The 11537-nt window shown below is 39.2% G+C and overlaps 2 protein-coding genes across 2 annotated transcripts; one reads left to right on the plus strand and one right to left on the minus strand.

Annotated features, from left to right (window-relative positions):
• Window positions 1-492: 492 nt before the first annotated feature.
• Window positions 493-8683, minus strand: plekha8 (pleckstrin homology domain containing, family A (phosphoinositide binding specific) member 8). Its single transcript, XM_061050780.1, has 13 exons — window positions 8501-8683; window positions 7976-8092; window positions 7719-7874; window positions 7508-7629; window positions 7079-7237; window positions 6917-6957; window positions 6553-6671; window positions 5349-5691; window positions 4189-4274; window positions 3108-3166; window positions 2657-2858; window positions 2497-2558; window positions 493-2406 (listed from the first exon to the last, which is right to left on the minus strand). The coding sequence occupies exons 1-13, from the start codon at window positions 8538-8540 to the stop codon at window positions 2209-2211; spliced, it is 1704 nt and encodes a 567-aa protein (XP_060906763.1). The 5' UTR covers window positions 8541-8683; the 3' UTR covers window positions 493-2208.
• Window positions 8684-8877: 194 nt separating this feature from the next.
• On the plus strand, window positions 8878-10857 carry fkbp14 (FKBP prolyl isomerase 14). The gene is made up of 4 exons (XM_061050781.1): window positions 8878-9227; window positions 9478-9629; window positions 9727-9854; window positions 9939-10857. The coding sequence occupies exons 1-4, from the start codon at window positions 9031-9033 to the stop codon at window positions 10095-10097; spliced, it is 636 nt and encodes a 211-aa protein (XP_060906764.1). The 5' UTR covers window positions 8878-9030; the 3' UTR covers window positions 10098-10857.
• The last annotated feature ends 680 nt before the right edge of the window (window positions 10858-11537 follow it).

Here is an 11537-nt window from a genome sequence, read left to right on the forward strand (position 1 = left end):
TCGAAGACACTGGTCATGAAGTTCAGCTTGTAGTCACTCAGCAGGATCTAGTTTGACCTCTCACAGGTATTAACTTGATGGGTGTATTTAAACACTTTTTCCAACAAAAGGATTATTTTGGTGCAGGTTGTGCGGTGTGGGATTACTCATATCGGGGTGATGCAAAGGAGGCTACAGTGACAGGAAGCAGGCAGAGACCCAGCTGTTGGCGGAGGCTGAGAGTGAAAATCCCTGACCTATAGGCAGCGATGGCCGGCATGCAGAGTGCCGTGGTCCTGGCAGAGGATGCACTACCGCAGCACATGCAAAACACTCACTTAACAGACAGCAAGGAATGCAGCTGTTATATAAGATCAGTGACAATGTTGTTTCCTCAAATTAGTGTAGAATGAGCTGAGCAAGGGCCAATTAAACTTTAGACCATAGGTTCAGGACCATGGCACAAAATAGAAGACAATGTATTTGACTACAAAAGGACTTGATGCACACTCAGACAACTTAGTTTTTTATTTTGTAAAAATCCAATAGCATCTTATATACAATCATAGAAAAAAAAATCAAAATGTTTTTATTATTACAATAACATATTTTCAGAAAAAATTAGGGCCTTAAAGACAACAACAAAAAACGATTGCATACCAGCTGTGTAAAACTTCTGCCAATTATCGACTTGAAGATGTGTTACTGACTGCATTCTCGAAAATTCAAACATTAAGGTCAAAATAAAGTTAAAAATACTTTGTGGTTTGTGAATAATAGCCCTATGAGGATGTTCCTGCTTCGTGCGAATGGCTCAGTGAATTTGTGGACAAACTTGAACGTGTCCAGGACGTGGAGTCTAACCACTTATTTGTTGAATCGACATCATCAAATATTGAGTATGGCTGGTAAAAAACACTCAAGTAAATGCAGGACAGTGCGAGGGTGAAATGGTGAAGAGAAACACAATCTGTAGAATAGACTTGCTAAAGGTTGATGTTCATTATTACGGAGAAAAGAAAATCTGTGTAAGGTAACTTTTATAATCTTTCCCATTTAAGATGATTCATTTCCTTACGTTAATTATAGGTCTGAGTTTCCAATGGCATCTATATTACTTAATACATAAAAACATGCAATCAATCCACATGCTCTATGGGTACAAATGTCCATACATTCATTCAAAAGCTCAGCACACGTCTCACAGTCCTCATGACATAAACATGAACTTCATAACTTAAGACATGATTAATAGACATTGTGACAATGCATAATATGCATAGGTTTGTGCAGAGGATGCCGACATAAATATTCAGCAGTTGTCAGTACTTGAAACAGCTATACTGTTATTTCACTCTTGAGTGGTACTGTAGGCAGCTCAGGCTAAAGCCATTCACATGACAGTTCCTTTTTGGTCCCATGGAGAGTCTCTGAAGTCTTAGCTCATAGCATGTTAGCGGTATAAAACAAAACATTGTCAAAACTGGAGTAAAATTTCAGGGACACAAAATTGATTTTGATTATATTAATCAAACATAGCTGTGTAATATTTCCTCTTAACTTCAACTGTCAGTGCATTATGCTTACTTAATTAACCTAATGTTAGCCCATTATGCAATTCCATCACATACTTTAGGCATACTGCTTTTCAATAAATAGCGCTTTTGTTAGCTGCAAGTTTCACCTGTTTCATGCTCCAAGGGGAAGGACAGTCATGATTAAAACTATTTATATCAAAGACAATCACAAGTTATCCTCCAGGGATGTTACTGGAACCATACTCCCTGTGCTTATGTACCTCAAAACACGTACAGAACATAAAAAGCCACATCACCACAACAGAATCTACACAAAATAGCCACCATGAATCATTAGGGTTGGAGTCTGCACAACAGGGCTTAACCCCTTCACTGTCTCATAGTCTTTTAAACAAGACCCAGAAACTACATTTTGTCAGCCAATAATGCCTTCATTGTTAATGCTTGCCTTGTCCCTTGTGGGTTCCCAAATACCGACATCAATACCTTCTTCAAAACTAGAGCCTCTACAGTCGTAGAGTCCACAACCACTGGTAACACCTCACACTGACGCGGGACACGCTCACACTGTTTTGTACAGGAGACACACTTTGATGAATCTTGCCCCTTGCCTTTAGCAGTTTACCACAACTCTGCCCTCAGCAGTCAGGTTCTGTTCTTCCTTGAGCCTGGATTGTCTCCGTGTTCAGGTTCACACCACTTCATCTGACTCCAGGTTGTATTCATCGTACAGAGCATCGAGGACAGCCAGCTGCTTCTCCATGGCGGGCAGGTACACTCCCAGGTCTCTGTGCACGCCGCTGATGAAGCTGCTCTTCAGCTCGTCGCCTTCATTTGACACCAGGGCGGCACTGAAGTTTTGATAAGACGGGGCAGCTCGTAGGGCCAGCTGGGAAAATAAAGCAACAAGTGGTTGAAACTCAAAGTACAGATCAGTCTCTTCGGGGTATGAGTAGAAATGAGAGTAAGAAATACTTACAGCAAACACGCCTCTCACAACCCATCCATGGTACTGTCGAAGAGTCTTTCCATAAGCGTTATCTGTGTGAAGGGCGGAGCATGATTTATCCTGACAGATAAAAATAGACAAAGATTTGTGCACTTGTAGATCTTTAACTGCCTCTTAACACGGGACTCACTCAGTGCTCCCTGAATGTCTTGTTCTCCTGCGTTGACCTCTGACAGAAACTCTTTGAGGAACTTCAGGCCTCGTCGGAGCCATAGCAGAGCCTCGGTGGCCGAGTTGCGAACCTTGGCAACGCGTCTGTGGACTTCATGCAGCACAATGGACTGTAGTGTTGGGAAGCTGTCGGGGTCTGACATCAGCTTCTGGTGAATTTTCTACAGGGTGAAAACACAGACTGATTTTTGTTTTATCTTGTATTGCTGTTGTTTTTCAAATACGTGGCTAAAAATGAACAAGTTCTTTTTTTAAATGTAATTTAATTTAATTGAGTTCTATTTGTGTCGTATAAAACGTATGTAATGTAAAGAAACAAGATCATTTACGGTGAAGTTCATTACAACAATGACTTTAGTAGAAACGTGAAGTTATTTCTAAGATGACGTATCAACGATGTGTACACATACCTTGATATTTCCAACAAAATCCATTTTAACTGGTGCGAACACTGTGGAGCCCAGCTTGTCTGAGGAGATAAAATCCATCATCATTTCTTTGTTGTTGTTTCTTTAACTGGAAGTTTCTTAGTGTTGTGGCTTTAAACTGCTTTTTTTGTGAAGAACTTCTAAAGCAGGAGGAAATCATGTCTACAAACTTCAGTAAATATAGTTCTACATATTGCATGGGAGAATATGAAGGACTCTATGGGGGACATGTTATATATTGTTATAATTTGTTATATGTTGTAAATTTGGGCTCACAGCGTGAGCTTAGCAGGCAGAATCAGGAAAAGGTTGCGACATTATCAATAAAATGTACCGTCACTGTTACTGGAGAAGAAGTTTTTACATTTAGAAGCCCATTGTAAAAAAAAAAAAAAGGCATATTTTAATTAATTCAACTTTTTACATAAACACTTCAATCTCCTCTTGTAACAAGTATATTCAGGACCTGTGCAGATTGTTAATAAGTAAGATAGTATGTAACACATGGGCAAAAATCAAAGAAGGTCGTTTAGATGTATCTCCCACTCAACCAGCTAAGTTTTGATGACAATACTTACTCCACCTCTCCTTGAAATTCATTTGAGTTATGATTAATCTCAAAACAGGAAGGCTTCTTTTTTGCACATTCTTAGTTGTTTTTTGGTCAACTGTCTAAACAAAATGAAGTATCGTCCAAATCTAGATCTAGTTTATATCTTTACTGAAGCTGTCAATGACTCCCTAACAGAGGGATACATGCAACAACATGTATGACTTCATATCAAACATACAACAGACCACAAAGAATTAAAGAACCACTGAAAAACAGTCGAGTGCAGAGGGAAATAATGAAAGCATGAAAGAAAAGTATGATGATGAATCCAAAACCAAAATGCTTTCACTTGGTTAAATACAGCGAATGACAGGGCATGCAGAGATGACAGGAAAGTACTAGAAAGAAGGAAGTTTTCCATGTAAAAGTTTGACAGGGTGACCACATGAGTGGCGTCAGGAGGAAGAGGAACAGGTTAAGATGAGGAGAGACTAAAAGTGACCAGCCTACCTAATACAGGCACTATTGCATAGCATGAGTCCAAAAACTCTTGAGTAGGGATACCATTGTCGTCGTCCAGTCTTATATCACTAAATCTAAAAAAAAAAAAGTAGAACAGATTCAAACAGGAGATTATATTAGAGGTGAGTATGCCATTTCAGTTTTTATTTGATCAAATCAAACAGAAAAAAGATACAAGCATCAAAATCAAGCCAGAGAAATGATTCACACAGTGTCATGCAATCCTATGCCTGACAATACCTGAGACTATGCAGCTACTGTGTCTACAGCGTCACAGAGTAGTGTTTGTTTGTTTGTTTGTTAATGTTTATGCTTCAAAACGTCCTCAAAATATGTGATCCCTATCTTGAGGTAAATACTGGTTAATCCTAGCCCCTCTAAAGGGGGCGCCAAAGATCTTGGGGGGCGGGGAGGTCTGCTCTGAGGTTGTCAACATTAGATTTGCACATATTAACTTAAATAAAAATCACTTACTGGATAGTTAATAAAAAGGTATTTTGCTAAGAACAGGTGTGTGTAGGCCTTTTCTGTTGGGGATGTCTCAATGAAAACTATTAAAATGTACGTTAATACATATCAGCGATGAACCTTTTTTTTTGCTGTGGGTCCTTGGGGGTACTCATCTTTTCTTAGATACAAGTAAGGGTAGTTCCAAAGGACAAAAAGGTTGGGAACCACTGATTTGATCGTAGCTTAATGTACAGAAATGATTGACTTAAGAACTCATGACCACGTTTGAGTAACACTCGTCAAGGTTTTAAAAAAAGGAAAGTTAAATATATTTATAATACAGAGTGAAACAAAAAAGCTTTACAAACCCAAATATCAGTTGAGGGCCTCTCTGTGTCATGTGATCAAGAGAGAACACACTAATATAAAACACTTATCCAAACATCTGAATTCAGTTCAAAACTTGTAATTTCACATGTATTCTGCGTAACACTGTAGTACATATTAATATTATCTTTACATTAACTACGTCTCTGTGCAGCAAAAGTGCAGTGCCTCAAAGACAAAAGTTCTACAAAAGCTTGAACTGGTTAATGTTAATACTGTAAGAGTGAAATATCACAGAGCATTATTCAGTTTCTCTATACAGTATTTATGTCTCCTAAAGAATGTGACCTTCCTGAGTAGCATTTTCATACCTGTGACTCATTGTGCTGAAGAAAGTTTCCACCTGCCCTGTGTCTTCTTGCTCTGTAGAAGAATCTACTTCCTGCTGAGCCTCCTCTTGGTCCGGAAGAGCTTCCTGTTGGTGCTGAGGCTGCACAGCATTCACTTCCTGGTTATTGTTGTCATGCTCTTGACTTTGGTCCCCTTTGTGCTTCTGCTCTTTTTCTGTCTCTTTTGTATCATCCTCTTCACTTCCCTCATCCCCCTCTGTTGGTTGCTCGTACTGTTCGATCTCAGAGGTATTCTGGGCAGTGTGTAAAGAAGGAGTGACCTGCTCCTCGAGGAGCAAGCCAGTGCCGTTTGCTGCTTCGCTGTCTGCATGAAGACAAAGAGGGGAGTGGTAAGGGTGGGACAGGTCCAAATAATTATACTACAATATCCTAAATAATAATTCATCTTGATTTTTAAGGATTGCAAGTGGGTGGGTTGATGGATAGTTTATTAATCCTTTGCAAGAAAATGACACTGTTACAGCAGTCACAGTCAATACATAAAAACACTGGACAAAAAACAAGACATCAAAATACTACTAACTTTTTTATCAACACATTACAACGAATTAAGGATTAAAGATTAAACTGTGTCAGGTGAACACTGTATATTCTGTCGATCAATTTAAATTATTCTGATATAGTGCTTTATCAAATCAAAATTCTCATATCAAGTAGACTTAGAAAGATAGGATTTTTCAATTGATTTCAACAATGTGTTTAAGAAATAAGGTTAGTGCACCGATGGCCTAGTGGTTAGGTCCATCATGTATGGAAGCTATAGCACACAGGTTCAAGTACAACCTGTGGCTTCTTTCCCACATGTCATTCCCCACTCGCTTTACCTGATTTCGTACTCTATCCACTGTTCTCAGAAATAAAAGGCATGAAAGCCCAAAAACAAACTTTGAAAAAAAAAAAAAAAAGAAGGTGAAATAATATGTGAACATTTAACCAAAATACAAAGGAAAGGACAGATCTATTTATTTCATCACCAGCACTAACTGTCCTGTACACTGCTCAGGGGAATGCAATAATGTAACTGGACATCAATCAGTGTCTGTTCACAAAGAAAAACTATCAACAGTTCAGATGATGCACGGCCCTTTTGTTCAGTGTCGTCTTTACTTTATGTAATGCTGTGAGGTTTGTTACCTCAGGGTGGGTGTTGGGACACCAGACTTACCTGATGGGGAAGAGTGGTGATCTGGTCTATCAGGCTCATCTGGTCCCTCTGCTCCAGAGTCAAGGCTCTGGGTTTCATGTGCAATTGTTTCTCCTGAGTGTTCAGGTAAATCACTCCATCTGGAATGAAAAGGCAAACTATTTGTTGGATCTAGAAATTGGATTGTTTTTATTTGGAAAAACATAAAAGGGATCTTTATCCACTGCCATTGAATTGCAACAATAATCTAACCATTTGATGTCAACAGAAAACATTTGAGAGAGCGTTTCATTTTCGCTTCGCTGTACCGAATTCATTGAACATGCGACTTTTAAAGATAGATAGAAAAGCAACATAAATATGTAATGAAAAAAAAGGAACCTACTTTTCCTCAAGATTCTGATTTAAATGATTGCCAGGTTTAATCTGTTGAAAACAAAAAAGAAATCGTGAGATTGTTAATATATAATCACTGTAGAGCCATGCTGCTTATACTGGATATGATTGGGTTATATGACTGACAGAGGGCTGGTGACAATACATGTACCTTCTGAGGTTTGATGGCTGCATCTGTAGGGGATCCTGGTGGACTCTGTGTTGCCATATCTGTACTGAAAGTACGATTTGCTATCTGCATGCATTCTTCTAGAGTCCTAAGGAAAGTTGTGCATGTAGACTTCACAATGTTTCCCGTGTCTATGCCTGTCTGAAAAGGCCCACAAACACATCAGTTAGCACTGCCACATATCCAAAACGACACCCTACAGTCTGGGAGAAGCAATTATGATATTTGGTGACAGTGTGAAAAGCACAAAGGTTATTAAATTGCACTAACATTTGCTACCTCTCTGGCATTATAAGCACAGGCACACATCATTTAATCGTGTGCTCGTAGCAAAAAGGTCTCCCAATACAGCAGTTAAACACCAACAGGAGCTTCTCTTATTTCGTCAGCTCATCCAAGCTTTAACCTTACCTCTGCTGTGTCTCCTAGCTCATCATTCTCCTTGATCCTGTTTACTTGTTGTAAGAGAAGGTCGCAGTACAATCTGAGCTCTGACATCTTAGTTTTCAGCGCCTCTGTGTTTTCCTGGAGCTCTGTATCAAAAAATGGGCCAACATGAAGACAGATGTTAACCGTATACATTTATTTTTTTCCGGATTTGGACTGTAGGGTATCTTCATACCTTTTTCTCTCTTTGTCCGGTTGTCCGTCAGACAGGCTTTGGCTGTTCCCAGTGCCACCAGCCATTTTTGCCTCTCCGCTGCATTGATGGCTCTGAGGTAAAAGTACTGCTCTCCTGGTATGGTCAGGTCAACTCGTGTAGAGTCAGAGGAATGAACTGAAAGAAATCACAGCACCACACAACAAGTCAAGTTAATTACACACAACGATGCACCATGAAACAAAGTTCACCGTGAAGCCAAAGTGAGTCACACTGACCTTGGATTTCACAAACTGAGATTTTAATGCTGCCCTTGCAACCTTTCCAGGCATCTTCTTGAGAGTCATAGTAAGACAAAGTTCCTCCATCAAGCACAAACCAACGTGGCTGCCATCCTGGAAAGAAAACACGTTTAACATTTTCTGTTGTGTTGTTATTTTTAGAAAGGGGAAACATTACATCTACCATTTAGTGAAAGTCAGTAAACCTGAGTTAACCATTAGGTTATGTTAACAGCAGATAATCAGGATTAAAATGACAGATGGTGGGAACTACCTTCACTACCAAGCACTACCTCTAAACTCTCCACAAATGAAGCTATCCTCTAATTCTTTAAACAACTCGCTTTGCTAAGTCATTAAACCTTCTTTATTTAAAATGGTACACAAGCTGTAACATTAGCTAACCCGCTGCTAGTTATCTCAAACTCAGTACAAGTGAGCTTTGACGTTGTCATGCTAGCTAGCGACCTTAACAACGAGCACCATAACACAAATCAGCGAGCGACTCAGGAGTAATCTTACCGCTTATGTAATTGGTCCATTTATACAGCGTTCCTTCCATTGTTTAAGTGTGTGTTTTGCCGTTCATTATTTGTTTCTCATAACAAGAAATGATGCACAGCTGATTGCAGAGACTCCATCGGGCCCCGGGTGTGATTTGTGGAGTAATGTCCACAGCTCTGTATCTCAGCTACGTTCGTAAAAGTGCGTAAAGTTTTTCATGAATGAGGCTCTTAGCAGTCACAAGTCGCCCCTCCCATTTACATCAGACGGATTTGGGTTTTGTGGGCGTGGATTACTGTGATTGACACACATTGTGACCGCTTGAATAGGAGAGTAAATAAAAGGGGCGGGATTTAGAAACCAGTCATCCAATAGCAGAAAGGAGGAGGGCAGAAAGCGAAACAGTGGCTGCGTTCATTGCAGAAGTTGGATGCCACGTAGTTGGCATTCCTAACATGTATTTATTTTAAGTCACTATATTTTTAGAGGTGAACTTTTGCATTTTGTACTTTTTTTAAATTTTAGTAAGTAACTCTTTTTCTATCAGAATGAATGTTTTTCACATTTGTTCGATATTGCCCTCACTTTTTGTGTTTGTCACTGGGGGTAAACTACCCGAGCCAGAGGTGAAGATAGAAGTTATACACAAACCCTTCATGTGCTATCGTAAATCAAAATACGGAGACATGCTTCTTGTTCATTACGATGGATTCTTGGAGAGCAATGGCACCAGGTTTCATTCAAGGTAATGTGTCGCTGAAAGCTCTAACAAAGTCTCATGATAGGTTATTACTGTGCTGTAATAACCTATCATGTTGCACGAGAACTAACTATAGCTGAAATGTATTTAATGGACTTCTCATCACTTGTCAATATCTCTGCATTGTCAGTAAGGTGGCAACCATTCCTCCCTTACTTTAACTATTTGTGATATTATTATGTACTGAACTCTTCCTTCTCAAAGACAACTGATTGATCCTTGTAACTCTTGACAGCCGCAATGAAGGAGATAAGAATCCAGTATGGTTCACTCTTGGGATCAAGGAGGTGCTCAAAGGTTGGGATAAGGGTCTCAAAGACATGTGCACAGGAGAGCGCAGAAAACTGACCGTCCCTCCATCTCTGGCTTATGGCAAGGAAGGAAAAGGTAACATAGACTACATAAAAGCATGCTATAGGTTGCATCAAAGTCCCCTTTCTTGAAATCCATCAGAAATGATACTTTCAGATGATTATCTTTACAGGCAAGATCCCTCCTGGTAGTACCCTCGTTTTTGACATCGAGCTCATGGACATCCAAAATGGTCCCAGGTCACATGAGTCTTTCCGGGACATGGATCTAAATGATGACTGGAAGCTCTCTCGACAGGAGGTTTGAAAGTCTTACTTTGCTTTTCCTTTCTGTATGAGGGACTTTGATTATTGCTGAAAGTAATTATTATTGTCCACACTGTAGGTGAAGGAGTACCTGAAGAAAGAATTTGAGAAACATGGATACTCACCTAATGATACACATCATGAAGTGATGGTGGATGACATCTTCAAAAATGAGGATGAGGATAAAGATGGTTTTATATCTGCAAGAGAATTTACCTACCAGCACGATGAGCTCTGATTTCACCTGTGTTTTTTTTTTTTTATCTACCAGAGTGTCTGTTTCCATTTCATCAGGACATGACAAAACTTAAGGACACCACCAGGCTGTTTTCACATGACAGTTGAACTGAATTGTCTTACTTTTGGAAAAAAGTAGAATACACTTGCTCAATTGTTTTTTTTTGTAATTTTATGAAAATGATATCCATACATTTTTACATCTCCATTCCTCATGCACTGACAGTGTCACCACAGATGTATTAAGGCTGCAGTGTTGGCTTCTTTTTAAATTAAATTATTTCATTAGATATATGTGAACTTCAAGTTTATATTTGTCTATTATCTTTGTAATACATGTGCTGTGAGTAGGGGCATCAAAAGGAATTCTGGGCCACATGACAAAATATCACTGCGGGCCCAATAAGCCACAGCCCAAGCCAACCCCACACAGTTACTGTAACCACAACACCACGCATATGAGCCATTAACAGCTTTAAAGAACAAAAACTCTTCGTAAAATCGGGGATCAATGACCACAGAAACGAAAGTGTATTATTTTGTCAGCATCACCTGAAGTCATATTTATTTGAACAAACACCAGACATTCACACCTCACCACATTAAGAATGTATAGAGAAGTACACTCTATGTCAGATGCAATATTGCAAACCGATTGCTTTATGCTCTGCTTGAAAAGTGTGTCTGTGTCTCACACTTTCAAGTCTGAGGAAGAGCAGTTTGATTTGAAATGTCACTTGTTAATAAATCCTTTCACAGGAGCTCCTTGGTGTGCGGATCTTTTTTGCTCATTATAGAAATGTGGGCGGCAGTAGCTCAGTCTGTAGGGTGCCTGAGCAAGGCATGTGTGTGTATTTCAGCCTATGTTTGTGTAGCATGTTTACTAGACAGAGTGTAAAAACGAATTTCCCCTCGCGGGATCAATAAAGTATAAATTATCAACAATAAACCAGCAACGAAGACAATTCTAAATCCTCCACAATCCTCTCCAGTCAAGAGGGACCTTTGCCTAATATTGAAACCTCTGTCTATTGCAATAGTTGATGACAGACCACCGATTGGCATATCAAATAATATTCACCACAGGTTGGACTCAAACCAGAAGTTGTTGATAAACAAGGGAGTGTCAGAATTCACTGAGCTAATGGTATGTCCCATTACCAATGGATATATCTTATTGTTTTAAATTCAGGCAAACAATGGAATATAGTTTTATAAGCAAGACTAAGAAATGCTATTAAGAAAATCTTTTAAAGTCATAATGAATGTTTTATTTTTTTCTTGAAATAAATGTTTGACTACCATTTATGACTAAATTCCAATAAATACTTCAACAGATTCAGCAACACTTGTCGTGACCTCAAATTATTCCTCTCAGCTCTTAGTTTACTTTGTGTGTTTTTATCACTGAAAGTGATAGTGGGTCCTCTTGGCTGACCGA

Source organism: Labrus mixtus, chromosome 11 (assembly GCF_963584025.1).
Source record: "Labrus mixtus chromosome 11, fLabMix1.1, whole genome shotgun sequence".
Classification (NCBI taxonomy): domain Eukaryota; kingdom Metazoa; phylum Chordata; class Actinopteri; order Labriformes; family Labridae; genus Labrus; species Labrus mixtus.

Coding starts and splice junctions, on each gene's coding strand:
- plekha8 (XM_061050780.1), bottom strand. CDS start 8,540: ATGGAAGGAACGCTGTATAAATGGACCAATTACATAAGCG. Junction 2,559..2,656: donor AGACATTCAGGGAGCACTGA/GTGAGTCCCGTG, acceptor CCCTTCACACAG/ATAACGCTTATGGAAAGACT. Junction 2,407..2,496: donor TTGTGAGAGGCGTGTTTGCT/GTAAGTATTTCT, acceptor TTATTTTCCCAG/CTGGCCCTACGAGCTGCCCC.
- fkbp14 (XM_061050781.1), top strand. CDS start 9,031: ATGAATGTTTTTCACATTTGTTCGATATTGCCCTCACTTTTTGTGTTT. Junction 9,228..9,477: donor GGCACCAGGTTTCATTCAAG/GTAATGTGTCGC, acceptor AACTCTTGACAG/CCGCAATGAAGGAGATAAGA. Junction 9,630..9,726: donor TTATGGCAAGGAAGGAAAAG/GTAACATAGACT, acceptor TTATCTTTACAG/GCAAGATCCCTCCTGGTAGT.